Source organism: Apodemus sylvaticus, chromosome 6, assembly GCF_947179515.1.
Source record: "Apodemus sylvaticus chromosome 6, mApoSyl1.1, whole genome shotgun sequence".
Classification (NCBI taxonomy): Eukaryota; Metazoa; Chordata; class Mammalia; order Rodentia; family Muridae; genus Apodemus; species Apodemus sylvaticus.
In genome coordinates this window covers 21021056-21048320 of record NC_067477.1, presented here as the reverse complement: position 1 = coordinate 21048320, position 27265 = coordinate 21021056, and the positions used below count along the sequence as shown (strand labels likewise).

The window sequence follows — 27265 nt, the reverse complement described above, 5'->3', positions numbered from 1 at the left end:
AATTGATTATTAAACCACAAGTTAGACTCGAACACCATATGTCTAAGGTTTACGACCTAAGACTGCTTTTGATCATGGTTCATAGAGCAAGAGTTCCTGTGGGCTTTGTGTCATGTCTACTTGCTGTTCTAATTAAGATGGAAATGTACCTTGTTTAGCAATTGTTTGAGTGTTCTGGAGGTGTGCCAACCTCGATCTGTTCCTCAATATACTATAAATATGCCTGACTAAAAAGTAAAGTTGCAGTAGATTCAAACTGCTCTTTGGTGTGTCTGTCTGTCATTACCTCACTGCACTTGTGCATGCCTTCCTGAATACCAAAGCCCTGGTTTTCCGTAGGTCGTGACTCCCCCAGATGGGTCAGTCTGTGGCAAAAGAGGAACACTCCTACATTGTTGGTGGGATTGCAAGCTGGTACCACCACTCTGGAAATCAGTCTGGCGATTCCTCTGAAATCAGTACTATCTGGGCATGATACTACTGGAGGACCCTGTTATACCACTCCTGGGCATATACCCACAGGATTCCCCAGCATGTAATAAGGACACATTCTCCACTATGTTCATTGAAGCCCTATTTATAATAGCCAGAAGCTGGAAAGTACCCAGAAGTCCCTCAATGGAGGAATGGATATAGAAAATGTGGTATATGTACACTATGGAATACTAGTAAGCTATTAAAAACAATGAATTCATGAAATTCTCAGGCAAGTGGGTGGAGTTGGAGAATGTCATCCTGAGTGAGGTGACCCAATCACAAAAGAACACACATGGTATGCACTCACTAATAAGCGGATATTAGCCTAGAAGCTCGGAATACCCAAGAAACAATTCACATAGGAAATGATGCCCAAGAAGGAAGGAAGGAGAGGCCCCTGGTCCTGGAAAGGCTCAATGCAGCAATGTAGGGGAATACCAGGATAGGGAAGGGGTTGATTGGGGAACAGGGTGGGGGAAGAGGGCTTATGGGATTTTTGGGGAGGGGGATCCAGGAAAGGAGAAATCATTTGAAATATAAATAAAAAATATATCGAAGAAAAAAAAAGAAAAAAAAGTTTTAACCTATGCCTGTATCTTAAAGTGATTTCCCTGTTTTCTTCTAGCAATTTTAGTCTTAAACACTTTATTGATCATTTATTGATTATTTTCTTTTTTGAAAAATACAATAGAATCTTAGATTTTTTTTTTTTTAGAATCTTAGATTTTAAGACAACTACTGAAACTTTTTTCAGAAGGAAGCCACACTAGATACTTGTAGGTTATAAAATATAACCTAATTGAATGGATATAAAGGAAGGAATATAAAATAATTAAATAATTTTTATATTCAATTATATAAAATTAAATGTAGACATTCAATTTTATAATAAAAAAATCAGTCTTTACTATGCTAATTTACCTGCAAAACTGTGATCCAGATCTGTTCTGCTGAAGAATTATAAAACAATTTCACATTCAATCTCCCCAAGTCTCTTTCATCTCCTGATAGGGTAATTGTATCTGAATTTTAAAGAATAAAGAATAAAAACTCCAAGGAATATTGCTAATCCAATTAACCTTTGATTTAAACCAATTTTGAAAGCACAAATAAAACAAATGTTTTGGACTTCTGAGACAAGATCTTACTATGTAGGCCTGACTGTCCTGGAACTTACTCTGTAGAAAAGGCTGGCCTTGAACACAAAGAGATATTCCTGCCTCTTACTGCCAAGTGCTGAAAGTAAAGACATGTGCCACCATGCCTGACAAAACCTGATATATATATTTTAAGTTTCCAACACATTAAGATAAAGATCACACTTCAGTGTTTTTTAGTGAAGTCCTAGAAATAAAATACACTGAGAATGCATATCATTTAGGAATTTAACAGAACTGCATGCAATGTGAGGAATTAAGTTAAAAGTCTGCAAACAGCACCTATCAGGTTCATGTGCTTCTGAAAGTTGCTTAATCCATGTAATTTAAATCATAAATAAAAAATATGTAACAGCTACTTTAAAAAAAATATTTATTTCTGCTTGAACACTGAGCCATGGGCTATCTGATCTCAATCTGTGATAATTTCATCAACATTGGTGCAATAACTAGCACACAAAGTCTATTGCACTTTTTTCTTTACCCAATTTTAACAGACAAGCTATTACTAAGTAGAAATAACCTGCTGAGCTGTACAAATAGGATGCTGTATTCCTTACCCAGACTTCTGTTACTGCCCTGAGAATTTTTTCTTGAAGAACTACTACTACTCGGCACACTGGAAAATGAATCACGCCTCTGCAAAAACAATAACAATAGCAACAATATGCTTCAGTCAGAAACTGAATATCAAACTTTAAAAACTTTCAGCTTATGCCCCAATAAAAACCTTGATATCAAACTCCATGTTAATCAATTTGTCAGTATTACTGGCCTGAACTTCTCACACTTGTAGGAGAGGAAAAAAATTTTTAACATTTAATGAGAAATATGTTAGTAAGTAACATTAGAAAACCTTTAGCATTTTGGCTCATTTCTTTTTTTTTTTTTTTTTTTTTTTGGTTTTTTTGAGACAGGGTTTCTCTGTGTAGCCCTGGCTGTCCTGGAACTCACTCTGTAGACCAGGCTGGCCTTGAACTCAGAAATCTGCCTGCCTCTGCCTCCCAAGTGCTGGAATTAAAGGCATGCGCCACCACTGCCTGGCTCCTTTAGCATTTTGGGTTTCGTCTTTGAGTTTGGTCTTAATTTTCATACTGCATACATTACTAAAAGTGTCCAGTAACCTATTAAAGTGTAAAACAATATTATCGAAGCATTATCCCTCTAGACCAGGAGCATCTGCATCATGTAAACCATACAAATAAAAATTCAGAGACCCTCACAGGACTACTGAACCTAAAATTCTAGGGGTGAAGAAAGCCTTGACCATATGTATTTAACAAAATTATCAAACAATTCAGATGTGTGTTAAAAGAGTACTATTATTAGTTGGCTTACACTGTGTCAAAATATATCTCTGTATATTCAATTGTTAATTCTATACTAGAAGAGAGCTAATGGCCCATCACTGTTCTCATATTTAATAAATATTCATTCTTCCTTACCTGTCTAAGGCATTCTAAAATTGTATCTGATTGGCTTTAATAAAGATCTTATGGCCAATAGCTGGGAAGAAGTGGAAAGTGGATCTTCTGGGTAGAGACTCTGGGATAAGAAATCAGAGGCCAAGGTACCAGCTGACATGGAGGTGGACAAATGGACAAGAACTGGGCAGAGAAGCACACCTGACTATGTGGTGGGATATAGTGGCAGGTTTAGTCTGGACAGAGTACTCTGGAGACTGCTCAGCAAAAGGCCTAGGCTTTAAAATATTATTAAGCCTCTATGTTGATATTTATATTGCTGGTTGGTCTGAGATAATCCTGGAATAAAATTAAAAAGTATTTAAAAACTAATGATAGAATTATTAAGGTTAATTGAGAATGAATGCCTATTTTATAAAACATGCCTTCTATACAAACTTTAAAAAAAGTCCATAGTATATATAAAAAGATGTTCAGAGTACTTTTACTCTCATGTACAGGAAGACAGATGACTTGTCTTTAAACATTTCTTCTCTCTATTGCTATTTCTCTTTTTGGTGTTTTCAGACATAGTTTTATTACTATGTGGCCCAGGCTGGCCTCATATTCTTAAGTGATCCTCCTGCTTCAGCCTTCTAAATGCTGGGATTACAAACGTAAGGAATCATTTCTGGTTTATTTCATAATTTCAAATAGAACTTACATGAACTAAAAACAAAACATTTAATCTATTAAAGGATATTATATTGGTATTAATAAAAATTAAAGTCTTACACCTCAACAGAAATACTAATTCTTAGTAACTGCCTGGTTATGTTCAAAAAGCAAAGTTAAATAAGTACTCTTTTCTTCTTCTTCTCCCCTTCTCCACCTCCCCCTCCTCCTCCTTTTTTGGGGTTTTTTTTGGGGGGGGTTGTTTTTTTTTTTGAGACAGGGTTTCTCTGTGTAGCCCTGGCTGGAACTCACTCAGAAATCTGCACTCTTAACTATACAATTACAAATCCGAATTGCCTCAAGATACTCCAGTGCATACCAATTAAGAGATATGAAATTATACAAAATGAAAAAAATATAATGCCTTTTAATAATCTCTGAAAATTTCCTAAACTAATGAATATCGGAAGTGACAAATATTTATTCTTCAGACATTATAATACACATAGTCAAAGAAATACATGTGATTCCTAAAACAATTCACACACTTCTGATTATTTTTATTTGAAATAGTTCACATATGATGACATTATATAATTATTATACCTGGATGAATCTCTGAGATGAAGTTGTAAGATCAAGCATAGATTTGCTTAGCCCAGGGGAACCAGGAAGTTGACTGGTTCTTAAATCACAAACTACAAAAGGACAAGAAAAAAGGGTTTTTAGTAATAAAAATGAAACAGCAGGTACTCATCATCTATATTATATATAAATTAACCTTAGAGGAGGAGCTTTTTCTTCCTCTTTATCATCAGGGGGTCTCTAACATTTCCTAGCACATTGCTATATCCTTCCAATCTCCAAGGCCGGGTGGTTAGAGATGCACACTGCCCCACTCTTACACACCTTCTCCACAGACCTGACCTTCTCCACAATTCTCTCTGGGACACTTGACTAACTGCGTGAGTTAGTCAGGGATGACAACACAATAAAATACCATCCTGAAGATTGTCTGGCTTCCAAGCCAGTCTCCAGTTTTCCCACAGTCCTAGAAGCTTGAGACAGAAGCTAATTTGTTTCTCAGGGCCTGAGAAAGCACTTCATAGTATCTCACCTCTCTGCAGCTACACCCTGGTGTCTTCCTGTGCTTACCCATCCCCTCCTGGGAATGCCAGTCAGGGTGGACCAGGCTCAGCAGCAGCCTTGCTTTCACTTAAGTACTGCTCATCTGACTCCAAATGCAGCCATATTCTGAGATGCTGGAAGGGCGGGGCTTCAACACTTCCATCTGGGAGGCTCTCTTTGTGACAACATTCTTAACACACTTCTGTGTGGTTGCCATACAAGGTAACCTCAGGTCCCAAGGATGAGTTAGGGCTTGTCTTTTGAGAGTCACCCTTTGGTTACAGAGGTGAATATAGAACCAGACCAGGCAGACATCACCCAGCACCTCTGCTCATAGACATGATGGAGATGGTGTATTCCCACCTCCAAAGTGTTGCTTTTAACCAGAGTGAAAGAAAGCAGCATGGAAGGGAATCTGGGCTAAAATCAAAAGCTGGTGGGAAATACCAGCTGGCTACTGGGGTGAAGGAAGGAGAGCTCAGATAAAATTTTGGCTTTCAGAAGGACCTTCCTACTTAGTGAGCACTAAGATTGGAGGTCAGGAGAGATGGCCAGGCATCACTGTTGTGGTGGGCCATGTGACAAGGGACAGGACCAGAGTGGTGGCTGAGGGAATGTAAGGACTGCCCAGGAGACTGTAAAGAATCGTCAAGAACTAAACGGTGGAACAGAAGCAAAGAGACAAAGTCTAGTCCTTTGACATACATAGGCACTGTCATCACACTGTGTGCATCTAAGTCTGAGGGATTAACCTAGAGCTCTTCCGACTTAAGAAAGTGCACAATAATCAACTATGTCAGTCTGGTAACTATTGAATCCAATCACAAAAGAACACACATGGTATGCACTCACTAATAAGTGGATGTTAGCCCAAAGCTCAAAATAAACAAGTTACAATGTACCCAGCACAGGAAGTTCAAGAAGGAGGAGGACTTAAGTGAGGGTGCTTTGGTTCCTCTGAGAAAGGGAACAAAATACTCACAGGAGCAATAAGGGGAAAACGTGTGGAGCAGAAACTGAAGTAAAGGCCACCCAGAGAGTGCCCTACCTGGGGATTTATCCTATAAACAGTCTCCAAACCCCGACACTGCTATGGATGGCAAGAAGTGGAGCATGATATGGTTGTCTGGGAGAGAGGGGGAGGCTGCCAGAGCCTTACACATAGAGAGGCAGATGCTAGCAGTCAGCCAACCATTGGACTGGGCATGGGGTCCCCAGTGGAGGAGCTGGAGGGTGGTCCGGAGGAGATGAAGGGTTTTACAGCCCCATGAGAAGAACAATGATCTCAGCCACCCAGAAGCCCCAGGACTCCCAGGAGCTAAACCTTCAACCAAAGGGTACACATAGTTCCAGCCAAAAATGTGGCAGAGGAAGGCTGTGTTGGAAATGCATTCAGTGGGAGGAGTGGTCCTTGGTCAGGTAAAGGTTCAATAGAGGTCCCAACACAGAGAAATCGAGGTGGGGAGGGGGGAAGGGGCCAGGTAGAGGGGGATATATGTGGAGGCAGGGGGTGGGAGGAGGGGTTGGGGGTCTTTGGGGAGAGGGGGTAATCGGGAAAGGTTTTACCATTGGCAATGTAAATAAAGATGATATTCAATAAAAAGAAGCAAAAAATAAATAAATGAAATAAATTAACCTTAATTTTGCTAAAACCTAAAAAAGTACAATTATTTTAATCTTTAAGGCAAAAGTCTATAGCAATCAAATAATGCATTTTCATATCCACATTAAATATTAAGCATGTTTTTGCTTATATTCCCCAATCCTTCATCCATAAAAAATAACTTAATAGGCTGTAAGTATTCTTTCATAAATGTAATTCAACTATTTTATGAGCACATATTATAATATTTCACTATTGAATCTCATGTGCTCTTTTATTTCTAGTTCTCCTCCCAAACTGTATGATATTTTCAAGAAGAAACTCTACACACCAAGTGTGTATTCTAGCACAGTGCTAAAGCAGACCCTTAAAAATATTTTTATTTGCAGTGACACTGATGCATGCATGCATGCATATAGAACTGCAAAACCTGAGTACCCAAGAATTTTATGAATCCAAGATACATATGGTAGCTCATATAATTGATATAGTCTCAAATATCAAACTAAAAACTTCTAGTTATTTTCAATTTTCTTTGTGTGTACTTCCAGTCATGAGCTCTAAAATTCATTTACCTGACTAGAACAAAAAATTATAAATATCTGTTGTAAAATTTATTAAGCATATAACAAAAAATATATGTAAAATAATCTGTAATAAAAACTTTTTTAAAAAGGAAAATAAATGGAATTTGGAACTGTCAGCAGATATAATACATTATCTCTCCATTTTTTTTCTTTTTAATTGGTTATTTTATTTCTTTAAATTTCAAATGTCCTCCTTCCTGGTTTCCCCTCTACAAAACCCGCTTCCCATCACCCCTCCTCATTGCCTCGATGAGGATGCTTCCCTCACCCAGCCACCCACTCCTGCCTCACTTCCCTAGCATTCCCTTATACTGGAGCATCAAGCCTCCACAGGATCAAGGGCTTCCCCTTGATGCCCCCCCTCCATTGATGCCAAATAAAGCAATCCTCTGCTACATATGCAGCTAGAGCCATAGGTTCTTTCAAGAATACTCTTTGGCTGGTGGTTGACTTAGTGTTTCACTGCTGTGAACAGATACCATGACCAAGGCAACACTTATTAGGACAACATTTATACGAATTATAACACCAGAAAGAAGTCACAACACTTATCACACATTTGTGAAGTCTGCTTTGCTCTTATTTTATTTTATTGGGTTTTTTGCTCTTATTTTAAAACAGCATTTAATAATAACTATTTCTGCTAGAGTCTTATATTTAATTTCTAAATTTGTTTAATATAAGCTCAGAAGAAATGCACAAAAATTTTTTCTTACCAGATCCATATAACTTTTTTGTTTCACAATGAGGAAGAAAGCGCCTACTTAAATCAGGTGAAAAGTGTTGATACATATAGCATGGATTATACACATCATAGCTGGGTCCAAGGTAGAATGAACTACAAAGTTCTGTCTTTTGATCTCCAAAAGATGCTCTGGCAGATCCTGAAAGCAAGTGTTTCTATAAGACAACAGCTGGTATACTGAAGGGACAGGTTAAAAATACTTTGTCACAAATGATACTAAAGCCTATGCCTTAACCAGCACACATTTATAGAATTCTAACTTCATGATTTATGAAAGGAATGAGCCAAGTATCCTACTCTTAAGACTGGCAAATTTTTAGCATTGTTCTTTGTCCCATAAACAATTCAGTAGTTCATGACCTAAATTTCCTCTCATATTTCTACTTATATGTATAATATCCTTTAAATAAAATTAGTTTAAATACTTTTTAAAAACGACAACATTTGAAAATTTGAGCACATGCAAAAAGCTACACTAAGCAGATCATTTGAAAGGACTCAAACCAAAAGGACTCAGAAAAGACCAAAACTTTTTCTGTCCACAGTGCAATAAAGTTGGAAAATGATGACAACAAAATTAATAGAAAATTTTTATAGAAATACTAAGAACCACCAGAAAGACTCCATCTAGCAACTGATAGGAGCAAATGCAGATTCCCACAACCACACAGTAAGCAGAGTTTGAGGAATCCTAAAGAGGAGCAGAAGTACCCAACAGAGGAACCAGGTTGGTCAGGGACACCACAAGAACACAGTCCAGAATCTACTGATTGGGACTCAAGTAGGTTCACAGAGATCAAAAAGCCTGTGTAGGTCTGACCTAGGTCCTCTTCATAAGTGTTATAGATGAGAAACTTGGGAGCTACAGGTGGAGCTGGGGCCATCTCTGACTTTTTGCCTGCTTGTGGGACCCTGTTCCTCCTACTGGGCTGCCTCATCCAGCCTTGATGTGATAGTATACACCTGGTCTAATTATTGCTTAATGTGCTGTGTTTGCTTGATGTCCCTGGGAGGGGAGGTAGAATAGGGTGGGTGGGTTGCTGGAAAAGAGGATAGGTGGGAAAAGAAAAGAAAAGGGAGTTGAGGGAAAGTAAACTGTAAGATGGAATATATGAGAGAATAAAAATAATAAGAGAAATACTAAGAACCAAGAATATTTTAATGTAGCAATTAAGAAGGGAATATGTAACAATTAAGAAGAAAATCAAGGGACCTGAAAGATGACTCAGCTGCTCAGAATCCTTGCTGTTCTTCCAGAGGACTGGAGTTTAGAATCTAGTGCCCATGTCAGGCAGTTCACAACTATCTGTAACTACAACTCCACAGTACCGGACTTACTCTTATATATTCCTTAGGTGCACTGCACACACATTCTCTCTCTCTCTCTCTCTCTCTTTCTCTCTTTCTCTCTTTCTCTCTCTCTCTCTCTCTCTCTCTCTCTCTCTCACACACACACACACACACACACAGAGAGAGAGAGAGAGAGAGAGAGACACATGAATAAAAATAAATTGTTAAAAAAGAATAAGAAAATCAAAAATCAAAAATTATTTTGCTACTGGGTATATTGAATTTTGGTATAATGATAGAAAAAGAGATTAATGGACCAGAATACAAGGCCCTAAAAGAGTTATTATTTTATGGGTATTTGATATATAAACAACATGACCTTATGTAGCAGTAAAAAAAGGATTATTTTATCACTAAAGTATTTATTGAATACTAATTTGGAAGAAAAAAATTAATTTTATTTGTTTTTTAAGTTATATGTAAGTCACAGACCTAAACCAAACATCAGAGACAAATAAAGCTCCTATATTTATTTGTAGGAAAGGTTTTGAACATAGACTATTAATTATGAAAATATTTTAAACATATTAAAATTTAGAAGACTCAGTAAAAGACTATTTAATAAAGTACATAGGAAATCCAGAGTGGTAGAAGACACATGCAACAAACAATAACTGGCTCTTTACTTAAGAAACCTCTAAAAAGACCAAAAGAAGACAGATAAGCCTCTACACAAATTGATTTACAACTTAAATAGGAACTTAGAAGGAAGGTTATAAATTTCATAAGTCATAAAACCCATAGATGCTTCCAGTTTCTGTCTACACCAGGAGCTGATCCTGTGCCACAAGATCAACACACAAATATAACCTTCTGGAGAGAACAGGCCTCCCAGGAGTGCTAACAAATCTGTGAGCATAGGTAAAACCAATACGACTGCTAACAGAGACCCTCCCGGAGACTTCAAGGCCACAGGAAGCTAAGAGCAGCCTAGGACAGGCTCTATCCAGATTCCATCTGCACCCAGAGCTAATCCTGTGTCACAGCTCTCCATACCCAAATACCATCAGGAGAGAGCTTGTCTCCCAGGAGTGCCAACACACCTACGAGCACAAATAAGACCACCACTTCTGCTCAAAATTCCTAGCCCAAGAAGTACCCACCCAGAGCCATCAGGACACATGAAGCAAGGAACAGCCAGGGACAGGCCCCTTCTGGTTTCTATCTGCACCCTGGATATGACCCTGTGACACAGCTCTCCATACCCAAATTCCTCAATGAGAGAACTGGTCTCTCAGGAGTACTGACACACAGGCTTACAGGAGGGACAAGCCACAGTCAGAGACAGCAAGAGCAGGTAGCACCGGAGATAATGAGATGTCTAGAGAATATAAGCAACAGAAACCAAGGCTACTTGGCATCATCAGAACACAGTTCTCTTACCACAGTGAGCCATGGATACCCCAATACACCAGAAAAAGCAAGACTGTGATTCAAAATCACATCTCATGATGATGATAGAGGTCTTCAAGAAGGATAATAACACTCTTAAAAAATACAGGAGAACACAGGTAAACAGCTAGAAGCCCTTGAAGAGGAAACACAAAAAAATCCCTTAAAGAATTATAGGAAAACACAAGCAATCAGGTGAATGAATTGAACAAAACCCTACAGGATCTAAAAATGGAAATAGAAACAATAAAGAAATCACAAAGGGAGACAACCCTGGAGATAAAAAACCTAGAAATTATATCAGGAGTCATAGATGCAAGCATCACCAACAGAATACAACAGAAAGAAGAATCACAAGTGCAGAAGATACCATAAAAAAAAAAATTGACACAACAGTCAAAGACAATGCAAAATGGAAAGAACTCCTAACCCAAAACATCCAGGAAATCCAGTCACAATGAGAAGACCAAACCTAAGGATAATAGATATAGAAGAGAATGAAGATTTGCAATTTAAAGGGCCAGTAATATCTTCAACAAAATTATAGAAGAAAATATCCCTAATTAAAGAAAGAGATACCTATAAACATACAAGAGGCCTACAGAACTCCAAATAGACTGGATCAGAAAAGAAATTCTTCCCATCACATAAAAGGCAAAATATCAAATACATAAAACAAAGAATATTAAAAGGATTAAGGGGCAAAGGGCAAGTAACATATAAAGGCAGACCTATCAGAATTACACCAGACTTCTCACCATAGACTATGAAAGCTATAAGATCCTGGGAAGATCTCATAGAGACCCTAAGAGAACACAAATTCCAGCCCAGGATACAATACCCAGCAAAACACTCAATTACCATACACGGAGAAACAAAGATAATCCATGACAAAAACAAATTCAAACAATATCTTTCCACAAATCCAGCCCTACAAAGTATAACAGATAGAAAATGCCAACACAAGGAGAAAAGCAAGAAAGTAACTTCTTTTGACAAATCCAAAAGAAGATAGCCATGCAAACATAAAAATAACATCAAAAGTAACAGGAAGCAACAATCACTATTCTTTAATATCTCTTAATATCAATGAATTCAATTCCCCAATAAAAAGACATAGACTAACTGAATGGAAATGGAAATGGGCCAAGAATTTTGGTGTATACAGGAAATGCACCTCAGTGTCAAAGACAGACACTACATAAGAGTAAAGGGCTAGAAAACAATTTTCCAAGCAAATGGTGCCAAGAAACAAGCTGGAGTAGTCATTCTAATATCATATAAAATCAATTTTCAGCCAAAGGTTATCAAAAAGGAAAACAAAAAACACTTCATACTCATCAAAAAAAAAAAAAGCCTACCAAAAAGAACTCGCAATTCTAAACATATATGCTGAAAATTCAAGGGCAACCACATTTATACAAGAAACTTTACTAAAGTTCAAAGTACATATTGGACATGACACTTCTGGAGGACCCTGCTATACTTCTCCTGGGCATATACCCAAAGGATTCCCTGGCATGCAATAAAGATACATGCTCCATTATGTTCATAGCAGCCTTATTTATAATAGCCAGAAGCTGGAAAGAACCCAGATGTCCCTCAAAGGAGGAATGGATACAGAAAATGTGGTATATTTACACAATGGAATACTATTCAGCAATTAGAAACAATGAATTCACAAAATTTTTAGGCAAATGGTTTGATCTGAAAAATATCATCCTAAGTGAAGTAACCCAATCACAAAAGAATACACATGGAATGCAATCTCTGATAAGTGGATATTAATTAGCCCAGAAGCTCTGAATACCCAAGGCACAAATCGCATAACAAATGACTCCCATAAAGAAGTATGGAGAGGGTCCTGATCCTGGAAAGGATTGACCTAGCATTGGAGGGGAATATAAGGACAGAGAAAAAGGAGGGAGGTGATTGGAGAATGGATGGAGAGAAGAAGGTTTATGGGACATGTGGGGAGAGGGGATCTGGAAAAGGGGAAATCATTTGGAATGTAAACAAAGAATATAGAAAATACAAATACTAAAAAAATAAAAAAAACAAGGTACATACTCATCAAATACCTCAAACACAAAAGTAGAAGAATTCAATACCCCATTCTCATCAATGGACAGAACATGGAAATACAAACTAAACAGAGACACAGTGAAACTAACAGAAATTATGGACCAAATTGATTTAAAATATATCGATACAACATTTCATCCTAAAACAAAAGAATATAACTTCTTCTCAGCACCTCACAGTACCTTCTCCAAAACTGACCATATAATTGGTCAAAAAACAGACCTCAACAGATCTAAAAACATCAAACTAATCCCATGCATCCTATCAGATCACCATGGACTAAGGCAAGTCTTCAAAAGCAACAAAAACAACAGAAAGCACACATATACATGGAAGCTGAATAATGCCCTACTCAATGATAACTTGGTCAAGGAAGAAATGAAGAAAGAAATTAAAGACTTTTTAGAATTTAATGAAAATGAAGGCACAACATACCCAAACTTATATGGGACCCAATGGAAGCAGTGCTAAGAGGAAAACTCATAGCTCTGAGTGCCTCCAAAGAGAAACTGGAGACAGTATATACTACCAGCTTAACAACACACCTGAAATCTCTAAAACAAAAAGAAGCAAATACACCCAAGAGGAGTAGATAGCAGGAAATAATCAAATTCAGGGCTGAAATCAACCAAGTAGAAACAAAAGGAAGTAGACAAAGAATCAACATAACCGGGAGATGGTTCTTTGAGAAAATCAACAAGATAGTTGAACCCTTAGCCAGACTAACCATAGGGTACAAGGAGAGTATCAAAATTAACAAAATGAAAAGGGAAATATAACAACAGAAACTGAGGAAATTAAAAAAGTCATCACATCCTACTACAAAACACTATATTAAACAAAACTAGAAAATATGGATGAAATGGGCAATTTTCTAGACACCAAATACCAAAGTTAGGTCAAGATCAGATAAACCATCTAAACAGTCCCTAAAGAAATAGAAGCAATCATTAAAAGTCTCCCAACCAAAAAAAAAAAAAAAAAAAAAAAAAAAAAAAAAAAAAAAACCAAACCAAACCAAAACAAACAAACAAAAAACCCAGAACAGATGGGTTTAGTGCAGAATTCTATCACACCTTCAAAGAAGACCTAATACCAACTCTCTTAAAACAATTCCACAAAATGTAAACAGAAGGAACATTACCCAATTCATTCTATGAAGGCAGCGTTACACTGTATATTCTCGCTTGGAGATGGAACAGTTCCTGTGTAATTAGGAATCTATCACAATTTCCTTTCACAGAAAACTTCATAAGAGATTTTTTTCTACTTTTGTCATGTTTAATATTTCAAATAGATTTTAAGCACTGGTTGAGTGCATATTACTTTAAGCTTCAGAAGATACCATGTATTTTTAAGAGGCATTTAAATATTATAAATAATTTTGATGACTTAAAAAGAATGTCAATACTTAGTTTTATATTTTAAAATAAGTTTTATTAGTTTAATAAAAAATTGAAAATAAATAAAACCCCATAGACAGATACACACAATCAAAATGGTTAAAACTAAAAGAACTGACATAAACAGGAGATGGCAAGAGTGTAGAACAATATAAACAGTTGAATTCTACTACTATGAGTGAAAATCTATACAATCATGAAAGAGCTTGGTAATTTCTATTAAAGCTGAATATACTTATACTCTATGACCCAACAATGCTATTCCAAACATATGGAGCTACAATTGCTATGTATGTGAAAGGCACCTGTATAAGAAGGTTTATAATTATTGTTATCCTTAGTAGCCAAAAATTAGAAAAAAAATCCAATGTCCACCAACAGTGAAATAAAAAATTGCATATGTTTGCCATGAAAAAATATTCTACACTAGTATTCTGTCTAATCCGGAATCTATCACAATTTCCTTTCATAGAGGACTTCATGTAATATGGGTATACTACAATATCTTATGCCATTTAAGACAAATAATAGAAAATAAAGCACACTTATGGTTGGATATAAAGCACTAAAGTTGTTAGATACTTGAAAGAAATCTAGTAAGTATGATATAGAATATAAAAGACATAAACAAAGGAATATATGCTGACTATGTCATTTCATTTAAATAAAGGCCATAGCCAGGAAACACTTTCTGAAGAGAAAAAGATAGGATAGACATTAAGAACAACAATTGAGTCTTCCTGTGGCCACTGGGACAAGGAAGACAAGAGATTCAACAGCCTTCTGTGCACAGCCCACCAGGAGAGAGTGGTCTCCTAGCAGTGCCTTCACTTCTGAGCACAGAGGAGAGATCTCTACCTTCTCTCTAGAGGGGTCCAGCTAGGAGCACACAGGGCATAAGATCAGTGGAGCAGCTGAGACAGAAGTCTTCCCACCACCATTTGCACCAGGGAGCCTGGAAACTCCACAGTCTTCTATGCATAGCCCTCCAGGAGAGAGTGATCTCCCAGCAGTGCTTTCACTTTTGACCTCAGAGGAGTAAGGACACAGGCTTACAGAGCCACAGGAGGAATAAACTCCAGCCAGAGACAATACCAACTAGCACCAGAGATAACCAGATGGCGAAAGGCAAACACAAGAACCCTACCAACAGAAACCAAGGCCACATGGCAACATCAGAACCCAGTTCTCCCACCACAGCAAGTGCCAGATACCCCAACACACCAGAAAAGCAAGAGTTGGATTTAAAATCATATCTCATGATGCTGATAGAGGGCTTCAAGAAACACTTAAATAACTCCCATAAAGAAATACAGGAGAACATTGGTCAGCAGGTAAAAGCCCTTAAAGAGAAAACACAAAAATCTCTTAAAGAAATACAGGAGATCATAGGTCAACAGGCAGAAGCCCTTAAAGAAGAAACACAAAAACCCCTTAAAGAATTACAGGAAACCACAATCAATCAAGTGAAAGAACTGAACAAAACCATCCAGGATCTAAAAATGGAAGTAGAAACAATAAAGAAATCACAAATTGAGAAATCTCTGGAGATAGAAAACCTTGGAAATAATTCATGAGTCATAGATGCAAGCATCAACAACAGAATCCAAGAGATAGAACAAAGAACCTCAGGTGCTGAAGATACCATAGAAAACATTGACTCAACAGTCAAAGAAAATGCAAAATGCATAAAGCTGGTAACCCGAAACATCCAGGAACTCCAGGACACAATGAGAAGACCAAACTGAAGGAATATAGGTATAGACCAGAGCGAGAATTTACATCTTTAAGGCCAATAAAGATCTTCAACAAAATTGTAGAAGAAAACTTCCCTTGAACATACAAGAAGCCTTCAGAACTCCAAACAGACTGGACCAGAACAGAAAGTCCTCCCGGCACATATCAAAACACCAAATTCACTAAACAAAGAAAGAATATTGGTGGCCATCTTGGCTCCCGGATGCCAGTCAGACCTGACAGGCACTGCCAAGTACACAGAGATAACCCAAGTCTAACGTCACTTGTGTCTCAGCCTCTCAGGCTTCTGCCTGCGCCCAGGGCCTGGGCAGCTCTGCAGGCCATCTGTGTACCAGCCCTGTTGGGGGACATTTGCCCTGCAGACTGATCAGCATTTGGAGAGAATCTCCACCATCTTTGCTCCCGGATGCCAGATGGACCTGACAGGCAGCGCCAGGTACACAGAGATATCCTAAGTCTAACAATGCTTGGGTCTCAGCCCATCAGGATTCTGCCTGCACCCAGGGCCTGGGCAGCTCTGTGGGCCATCTGTGTGCCAGCCCTGTTGGGGGACGTTTGCCCTGCAGACTGATCAGCATTTGGAAAAGGTCCCAGCAGCATCCTCCATCTTCCCTCCCTGATGGAGCAGACAGGCAGCACCAGGTTCACAGAGACAACCCTAGTATAACATTGCTTGGGGCAAGACACATCAGGGCTCCAACAGCACCCAAGAGTAGGGCAGCACATCAGCAATCTGTGCCAGGGGAAACCCAGTCACCCAGTGGTGTGGAAATAGTCTTACAGGCTCACAGGAGGTTAGAGCACCAGCCAGGGACAACAAGACCAACTAACGCCACAGATAACCAGATGGCAAAAGGAAAAGGTAGGAACATTACTAACAGAAATCAAGGCAAGATGGCAGCATCTGAACCCAATTCTCCAACAACAGCAAGTCCTGGATACCCCAACACACCAGAAAAATGAGATTTGGATTTAAAATCACTGGCCATGATGCTGTTAGAGGAACACAAGAAGGACATAAATAAATCTCTTAAAGAAATACCGGAGAAAATGGATCAAAGGGTAGAAGCTCTTACAAGGGAAACACAAAAATCATTTAAAGAAAATCAGGAGAATATAGGTCAACAGATAGAAGCCAATAAAGAGGAAATGCAAAAATCACTTAAAATACAGGAGAACTTAGGTCAATAGGCAGAAGTCATGAAAGAGGAAACAAAAAAATCTCTTAAAGAATTACAGGAAAACACAAACAAGTGAAGAAACTGAGCAAAACTATACAGGATTTAAAAACAGAAGTACAAACAACTAAGAAATCACAAAGGGAGACAACTTTGGAGATAGAAAACCTTGGGAAGAAATCAGGGGTCATAGATGCAAATAACAACAGAATACAAGAGATAGAAGAAAGAATCTCAGATGGCGATAATCTTTAATTGTAACACGTTTTTCTACATATTTTTTCAATTTTATCAGAAATAATTTCCACGTAAATCTTCAATTCTATCATAAAATGCTTCTATCCCATATTTCAATTAATTTAGCAGTGTTTTACATGTCTACCACTTTACTCTTTAATTTTCCATGAAAATTGTCAATTTTAATGTGTTTTTCTATATATTCTCTTTTATTTTATCTGAAATATTTTCCATGTAAATCTTTTATCATAAAGTGGTTTTGCTTCCCTTTTCAATTAAAAAAGAACAATTAGTAAATGAGACTTCAAGGTATATAAAAAAATTTGAATTTTGATGTGGATTGTATTGAATCTATAGATTGCTTTGGAAAGATGCCCATTTTCACTATGTTGATCCTACCTATCCATGAGTGGAAGAGATCATTCGATCTTCTGATATCTTCTTGAATTTCTTTCTTGAGGGAGTTGAACTTCTTGTCATACAGATCTTTCACTTGCTTGGTTAGAATTACACCAAGATATTTTATATTATTCATGGCTATACTAAAGGGTGTTGTTTCCCTAATTTCTTTCTGGGCCAATTTATCAGTTATTTAAAGGAAAGCTAGTGGTTTATTTGGGTTGATTTTGTATCCAGCCACTAATCTGAAGGTGTTTATCAACTGTAAGAGATCGCTAGTAGAATTCTTGGAGTCAGTTATATATACTGTCATATCATCTGCAAATAGCAATACTTAACTTCTTCCTTTCTAATTTGTATCCTCTTCATCTCCTTTAGCTGTTTTACTGCTCTAACTAGAATTTTGAGTAATATATTGAAGAAATAGCAAGTGGACAGCCTTGTCTTCTTCCTGACTAATGCTTTCACTAAAGCATTAGTGAAAATGCTTTAGGTTTCTTTCCATTTACTTTGATGTTGGCTATTGGCTTACTGTATATTGTTTTGCTTATGTTTAGGCATGTACCCGGTATCACACTGATTTCTGTAAAACCTTTAACATGAAGGGGTGTTGGATATCATCAAATGTTTTTATCAGCATCTAATGAGATAATCATGTGGCTTTTTTTCTTTCAGTTTGTTTATATAGTATATTAAATTGATGGATTTCATATATTGAACCACCCCTGCACCATGGAAAAAAAGCCTACTTGATCTTAACTTCATATGAAAAACCAAAAAAGGCAGGATAGCCAGGATATTGTTCAATTCTGAACAATAAAAGAACCTCCGGAAGAAATTATCATCACTGACCTCAAGCACAAAGATTACAGAGCTAATACTAGAGTGATTAAAAACTTTATGATAGGAGCTGGAGAGATGGCTCAGCAGTTAAGAGCACTGACTGCTCTTCTGAAGGTCCCAGCAACCACATGGTGGTTCATAACCGTCTATAATGAGATCTGATGCCCTCTTCTGGTGTGTCTGAAGACATCTACAGTGTACTTACATATAATAAACAAATCTTTAAAATAAAACTTTATGATATTGGTATAGAAATAGACAGTATAGTAAAAATGGCCATCTTGCAGAAAGCAACCTACAGATTCAATGCAATTCCCATCAAAATTCCAACTCAATTCTTCATAGAGTTAGAAAGAGCAATTGGAAAATTCATCTGGAATAACCAAAAACTCAGGATAGTGAAAACTATTCTCAACAATAAAAGAACTTCTGGCAGAATCACCATCCCTGACCTCAAGCTGTACTACAAAGCAATCATGATAAAACAAAAAAACAAAAAAACTACATAGTATTGGTACAGTGACAGGCAGGTAGATCAAAGGAATGGAATTGAAGACCCAGAAATGAACCCACACACCTATGGCCACTTGATCTTTGACAAAGGAGATAAAACCATCCAGTGGGGAAAAGAGAGCATTTTCAAGAAATGGTGCTAGTTTAAGTGGCTGTTAACATGTAGAAGAATGCAAATAGATCCATTCTTATCTCCTGTACAAACCTCAAGTACAAGTGGATCAAGGACCTCTACATAAAACCAAATACACTGAAACTAAGAGAAAAGAAAGTGGGGAAGAGCCTTGAGCACATGGGCACAAGGGAAAATTTCCTGAACAGAACACCAATAGCTTATGCTCTAAGATCAAGAATTGACAAATAGGACCTCATAAAATTGCAAAGCTTCTGTACGGCAAAGGATACTGTCAATAGGACAAAATGGCAACCAAAAAATTGAAAAAAGATCTTTACCAATCCTAAATCTGATATAGGGCTAATATCCACTATATACAAAGAACTCAAGAAGTTAGACTCCAGAGAACCAAATAACCCTATTAAAAAATGGGGTACAGAGCTAAACAAAGAATTCTCAACTGAGGAATATCGAATGGCTGAGAAGCACCTAAAGAAATGTTCAACAACCTTAGTTACCAGGGAAATGCAAATCAAAACAACCCTGAGATTCCACCTCACACCAGTCAAAGTGATTAAGATCAAACACTCCTGTGGCAGCAGAAGCTGGAGAGCATGTGGAGAAAGAGGAACACTCCTCCACTGCTGGTGGGATAGCAAGCTGGCACAACCACTCTGGAAATCATTTTGGCAGTTCCTCAGAAAATTGGACATAGTACTACCTAAGGACCCAGCTATACCACTCATGGGCATATACACAGAAAATGCTCCAACATGTAATAAGGACACATACTTATTTACTATGTTCATACAGTCTTATTTATAATAGCCAGAAGCTGGAAACAACTTAGATGTCCCTCAACAGAGGAAGGGATACAGAAAATTTGGTATATTTACACAATGGAACTATTAAAAACAAGGAATTCATAAAATTCTTAGGCAAATGGATGGAACTAGAAACTATCATCCTGAATGAGGTAATCCAATTACAATAGAACACACATGGTAGATACTCACTGATAAGTGGATATTAGCAGAGAAGCTCAGAATACCCAAGATACAATTCATAGACCACATGACTCTCAAGAAGGAAGACCAAAGTATGGATATTCTGGTCCTTCTTAGAAGGGGGATCAAAATATCCATGGGAGGAGATACAAAGTAGGGAGCAAAGACTGAAAGAAAGGCCATCCAGAGACTGCCCCACCTGGGGATCCATCCCATATACAGTTGCTGAACCCAGACACTATTGAGGATGCCAGCAAGTGCTTGCTGACAGGAGCCTGATATAGCTGTCTTCTGAGAGGCTCTGCCAGTGCCTGACAAATACAGAGGCAAATGCTACAAGCCAAACATTGGACTGAGCACAGGGTCCTAAATGGAGGAACTAGAGAAAGGACCCAAGGAGCTGAAGGGGTTTGCCACTCCATAGGAGGAATGTAACTGCTCACAGCCACAGTGAACTGGGTCCCTGGCAGAGAAGCTGGGGACAGATGGAAAGGCCTCAAAAAAGAATGGAGGCCAGGACAACCCAATTGCTGATCGAGGCCCAAAGTGTAATGGAGGTCTCAAAATATATATAGGCAGGGCAAGACCCTTCCACACATTCCAGGTGTTCTGGGGAACTAGTCTGGCTGTTCTTTGGACACTGGTTCCACTGCTCAGGCAGCAGGGTGGTTCACCTGCTTAATTCAGGAATTCATAGACCTGGGGGAACAATGAGCTTCACCTTCACTCTGAGCACTCTACCCTAGGTGGAGCAGGATCCTGACTAGCACAGGAATCCCGACTCAACAAAGGCTGAGAGAGAAACTTCACCTTGATCAATGTCAAATTCCTACCAGGTTGCATGACACCCCAAGTTGGGGAGGAAAGGGTTTATCCAGCTTACACTTTCACATTGTAGTTTATCACCAAAAGAAGTCAGGACTGGAATTCAAACAGGGGTTGATGCAGAAGCCATGGAGGGATGTTCCTTACTGGCTTGCTTCCCCTGACTTGCACAGCTTGCTTTCTTACAGAACCCAAGACTACCAGACCAGGGATGGCAGCAGCCACAAGGGGCCCTTCCACCCTTGATCACTAATTGAGAAAATGCCCCACAGCTGGATCTCATGGAGGCACTTCCCCAACTGAAGTTCCTTTCTCTGTGATAACTCCAGCCTGTGTTGACACACAAAACCAGTCAGTACAATTGACCCTTTGTCAACTTGACACACAAACACATCACTATTAAGCCTCAACCCTTACTTTCTTATTCATTCCCAAGATCTAATAACTTTAAAAGTCCCAGGGTCTTTACATATTAAAAGTTAAATCCACTTAAAATGTCCAATATCTTTTAAAACACAGAGTCTTTTAAAAATTCAAAGTCTCTTAACTGTGGGCTCCACTAAAATACATTCTTCATTCAAGAGGTAAAATTATCAGGGCACAGTCACAACCAAAAGCAAAATCAGACTCCAACTGTCCATTGTCTGGGATCCAACTCACGATCTTCTGGGCTCCTCCAAGGGCTTGGGTCACTTCTCCAGTCCTGCCCTTTGTAGCACACACCTTGTCATCTAGGGTACAGCTGCCTATACTCCACTGCTGCTGCTGTTCTTGGTGGTCATCTCATGGTACTAGCATCTCTAAAACACTTCTGTCTTCTGCTATAACTAGACTTCACCCATAGCCTCTCATAGCTCTCTGCATGGTGCCAAGCCTCACCTCCTTAGCATGACCCCTTCAGTCCTGGGCCATCAACTGCAACTAAGCATCTTTACCAATGTCCTTCCATGGCCTCTCACAGAGCCAAGCCTCATGATCTTCATGACCCCTTCATGCCTTCAAAACCAGTACCATCTGGGTAATTCTTACACATTACCAAGTCCAGCTACAGTGCAAAGTATAGCCATGGCTATCTCTGGAACGCAGCCTCTGTGCTCTCAGAAAACACTTCCCAGAAGATTTCACTTCAGTGATGCGGGTCTCTTCTTAATCACCACTAATTTCTTAGCTCCAGCTAACCAGCATCAATAGGACCAGTAACACAAAGGGTTCCTTTACTGGTTCTGGTATCTTGTTACTCACAGCTGATTCTTCAGTCCCAGCTAATCAAAACCACAGAATCTTCACAATCAAAACATGGCCACTGTAAGTGTCTTTAGTCTTCTCTCTGAAATTTCACAAGCCAGGCCTCCATCTTTTGCACTGTTCATAACATTGTCTTCCAAGCTCCTACAGAACTTACCACTGAGCTCTTAATATTCTAATGGATCTTCAAGCTCAAAGTTCCAAAGTCCTTCCACAGTCCTCCCCAAAACATGGTCAGGTTGTCACAGAAATATCCCACTATGCTGGTACTAATTTGTCTTTGTCAGGGTTTCTATTCCTGCAGAAACATCATGACCAAGAAGCAAGTTGGGGAGGAAAAGGTTTATTCAGCTAACACTTCCACATTGCTGTTGATCACCAAAAGAAATCAGGACTGGAACTCAAGCAGGTCAGGAATCAGGAGCTGATGCACAGGCCATGGAGAGATGTTTCTTACTGGCTTGCTTCCCCTGGCTTGCTCAGCTTGCTTTCTTATAGAACCAGAAGACTACCAGACCAGGAATGGCACCACCCCCAAGGGGGCCTCCCTCCTTGATCACTAATTGAGAAAATGCCCCACAGCTGGATCTCATGGAGGCACTTCCAACTGAAGCTCCTTTTTCTGTGATAATTCTAGACAGTGTCAAGTTGACATACAAAACCAGCCAGTACAAAGGGATCTTAGATGAAATGCCCAACTGTAGGGACAGGGAACTTGTAGAATCCACCTCCAGTAAAAAGGGCATCAAGTGGAAGAATGGGGTTGCCATCCCACAATCAAATACTGACTCAGAATTGTCCCTGTCTAAAAGAATTTCAGGGACAAAAATGGAGAAAAGACTGAAGGAAAGGAGGTCCAGTGACTGACCCAAAGTGGAACCCATCTCAATGGGATGCTACAACGACTGGCACTATTACTGATGCTGTGAAGTACTTACAGACAAGAGCCGAGCATGGATCTCCTCTGAGAGGCTCAACAAGCAGCTGACTTACATATACTTACAACATATACTTACACCAACCAATGGACAGAAGCCAGGGACCTCTGAGGTTGAATTAGGGAAAGGCTGGGGGAAGTTGAGGAGGAGGTTGTCCTCATAAAAAGACCAGCAGTCCAACTAACCTTGAACCCTGAGATCTCTAAGACACTGAAGCACCAACCAGGCAGCACACACTAGCTGGTACAAGGCCCCCAACACATATACAAAAGAGGTCTACCTGGTCTGGCCTCAGTGAAAGAAGAAGCACTAACCTTTGAGAGACTTGAGTACCCAGGGAATATGGAGGCCTGGCAAAGTATGTGTGTGGGAGGGAACATCCTCTTGGAGATGGGAGAGGAGTAAGGGGATAAGGAACTGTCAGAGGACAGAACAGGATGAGGATAATGACTAGACCATAAGAAAAGATTAAAGATAAATGCATACACACATACATGTCTTAGTCAGGGTTTCTATTCCTGCACAAACATCATGACCAAGAAGCAAGTTGGGGAGGAAAGGGTTTATTGAGCTTACACTTTTGCGTTGCTGTTCATCATAAAAGGAAGTCAGGACTGGAACTCAAGCAGGTCAGGAAGCAGGAGCTGATGCAGAGGCCATTCCTTACTGGCTTGCTTCCCCTGGCTTGCTCAGCCTGCTCTCTTATAAAACCCAAGAATACAGACCAGGGATGGCACCACCCACAAGGGGCCCTCCCCCTTGATCACTAATTGAGAAAATGCCCCACAGTTGGATCTTGTGGAGGCACTTCCCCAACTGAAACTCCTTTCTCTGGGATAATTCCAGGCTGTGTCAAGTTGACACACAAAACCAACCAGTACAATTGACCCCTTGTCAACTTGACACACAAACACAATCACAATTAAGCCTCAACCCTTACTTTCTTATTCATCCCCAAGATCTAAATTACTTTAAAAGTCCCACAGTCTTTGCATAATAAAAGTTCAATCACTTTAAAATTTCCAATATCTTCAAAATTCAAAGTCTTTTAAAAATTCAAAGTCTCTTAACTGTGGGCTCCACTAAAATACTTTCTTCCTTCAAGAGGGAAACATATCAGGGCACAGTCCCAACCAAAATCAAAACTCAAACTCCAATTGTTCAATGTCTGGGACCGAACAAATGATCTTCCGAGCTCCTCCAAGGGCTTGGGTCACTCTCTCCAGCTCTGCCCTTTGTAGCACACAGCTTGTCTTCTAGGCTCCACCTGCCTGTACTCCACTGCTGCTACTGTTCTTGGTGGTCATCTCATGGCACTGGCATCTCCAAAACACTGCTATCCTCCACTGTAATTAGGCTTCACCAATAGCCTCTCATAGGCTCTCTTCATGGTGACAAGACTCTGCTCCTATGCATGACCCCTTCAAGTCCTGGGCCATCAATTGCAACTGAGGCTGCACCTTCACCAATGGCCTTCCGTGGCCTCTCACTGTGCCAAGAGCCTCAGCTGCTCTTCATGACCCTTTCATGCCTTCAAAACCAGGACCATCTGGGTGACTCTTACACAGTACCAAGTCCAGCCATAGCACAAAATACAACTGTGGCTATCTCTGGAATGCACTCTCTGTGCTCTAAGAAAACACTTCCCAGAAGACTTCACCTCAGTGATGCTGGTCTCTTCTTAATCACCACTAATTTCTTAGCTCCAGCTAACCAGCATCAATAGTCCCAGTAACACAAAGGTTTGCTTTAGTGGTTCTGGTGTTTTGCTACTCACAGCTGATTCTTCAGCCCCAGCTAACCAAAACCACAAAATCTTCACAATCAAAACATGGCCACTGCAAGAGTCTTTAGTCTTCCATCTGAAATTTCACAAGCCAGGCCTCCATCTTCTGCACTGCTCTTAATATTGACTCCCAAGCTCCTACAGAACTTTCCACCGAGCTCTTAATATCGAATGGATCATCTAACCCAAAGTTCAAAGTCCTTCCACAGTCCTCCCCAAAACATGGTCAGGCTGTCACAGGAATACCCCACTATGCTGGTACCAATTTGTGTTAGTCAGGGTTTCTATTCCTGCACAAACATCATAACCAAGAAGCAAGTTGGGGAGGAAAAGGTTTATTGAGCTTACACTTCTGTGTTGCTGTTCATCACAAAAGGAAGTCAGGACTGGAAACTCAAGCAGGTCAGGAAGCAGGAGCTGATGCAGAGGCCATGAAGAGATGTTCCTTACTGGCTTGCTTCCCTTGGCTTGCTCAGCCTGCCCTCTTATAAAACCCAAGAATACAGCCCAGAGATGGCACCACCCACAAGGGGCCCTCCCCCTTGATCACTAATTGAGAAAATGCCCCACAATTGGATCTCATGGAGGCACTTCCCCAACTAAAACTCCTTTCTCTGTGATAACTCCAGCCTGTGTCAAGTTGACACACAAAACCAGCCAGTATACATACATACATACATACATACATACATACATACATACATACTTCAAGAAATTGAAAAGTTTCTTTACAGAATAAATGCACCATCATTTGGACCAAACAATGAGCTACAGAACAGAAAAATATATTTTTACCAACTACACATCTGAAAGAGATCTAGTATCCAAAATACATAATAAACTCAAGAAGTTGGGCATCAAGAAAACAAGTAACTCAATTAAGATAAGGAATACATATCTAAACCAAGAATTCACAAGAGAAGAAACCCAAATAGCTGAGAAGTACTTAATGTTCAACATTAAGTTGAACATTAATTCCCCAATAAAAAGACATAGACTAACAGACTGGATATGTAAACAGGACCCAGCATTTTGCTGCATACAGTGTCAAAAACAAACACTACCTCAGAGTAAAAGGGTAGAAAACAATTTTCCAAGCAAATAGTCCCAGGAAACAAGCTGGAATAGCCATACTAATATCAGATAAAATTGACTTTCAACCTAAAGTCATCAAAAAAGATGTGGAAGGAGACTTCATACTCATCAAAGAAAAAAATCCACCAAGAAAAACTCTCAATTCTCAACATCTATGCTCCAAATGTAAGGGCAACCTCATTCGTAAAATAAACTTTGCTAAAGCTCAAAGCACACATTGTACCTCACACAATAATTGGGGTGACTTCAACACTCTACTTTCCTCAATGGACCAATCAGGGAAGCACAAACTAAACAGAGACACAGTGGAAATAATTGAAGTTTTGGACCAAATGGATTTAACAGATATATATAGAGAGAACATTTCATCCTAAATCAAAAGAATATGCCTTCTCAGCACCTCATGGTATCTTCTCCAAAATCAACCATATAATTGGTCACAAAACAGACCTCAAAAATCGACCATATAATTGGTCACAAAACAGACCTCAACAGATTTAAGAATATCGAACTAATACCATGCTTCCTCCTATCAGATCACTATGGAATAAGGGTGGTCTTCAAAAGCAACAAAAACAACAGAAAGCCCACATATACATGGAAGCTGAACAATGCTCTACCCAATGATACCTTGGTCAAGGAAGAAATAAAGAAAGAAATCAAAGACTTTTTAGAATTTAATGAAAACGAAGGCCCAAACTCATGGGACACAATAAAAGCAGTGCTAAGAGCAAAACTCATAGCCCTAAGTACTTCCAAAAAGAAACTAAAGAGAGAGCATACACTAGCAGCTTAATGGCACACCTAAAAGCTCTAGAACAGAAAGAAGCAAATACACTCAAGAGGAGTAGAAGGCAGGAAATCATCAAACTCAGAGCTAAAATCAACCAAGTAGAAACAAAAAGAATTGTACAAAGAATCAGCAGAACTAGGAGCTGGTTCTTTGAGAAAATCAACAAGATAGATGTCTTAGTCGGGGTTTCTACTCCTGCACAAACATCATGACCAAGAAGCAAGTTAGGGAGGAAAGGGTTTATTGAGCTTACACTTCCACGTTGCAGTTCACCACTAAAGGAAGTCAGGACTGGAACTCTAAGCAGGTCAGGAAGCAGGAGCTGATGCAGAGGCCATGGAGGGATGTTTCTTACTGGCTTGCTTCCCTTGGCTTACTCAGCCTGCTCTCTTATAGAACCCAAGAACACCAGCCCAAAGGTGGTACCACCCACAAGGGGCCCTCCCCACCTAATTGAGAAAATGCCCCACAGCTGGATCTCATGGAGGCACTTCCCCAACTGAAGCTCCTTTCTCTGTGATAACTCCA

The 27265-nt window shown here is 39.2% G+C and overlaps 1 protein-coding gene across 4 annotated transcripts in view; it reads right to left on the bottom strand.

Moving 5' to 3' along the window:
• Tc2n (tandem C2 domains, nuclear) overlaps positions 1-27265 on the bottom strand; it is a 133539-nt gene that overhangs the window by 73892 nt on the left and 32382 nt on the right. For all 4 annotated transcript variants that reach the window (XM_052185236.1, XM_052185235.1, XM_052185238.1 and 1 more), the window contains 4 exons: positions 7747-7914; positions 4319-4410; positions 2195-2273; positions 1399-1499 (listed from right to left, as the gene is read on the bottom strand). In XM_052185236.1, the coding sequence (XP_052041196.1) occupies positions 1399-1499; positions 2195-2273; positions 4319-4410; positions 7747-7914 (440 nt within the window). The remainder of the gene's footprint in view (positions 1-1398; positions 1500-2194; positions 2274-4318; positions 4411-7746; positions 7915-27265) is intronic.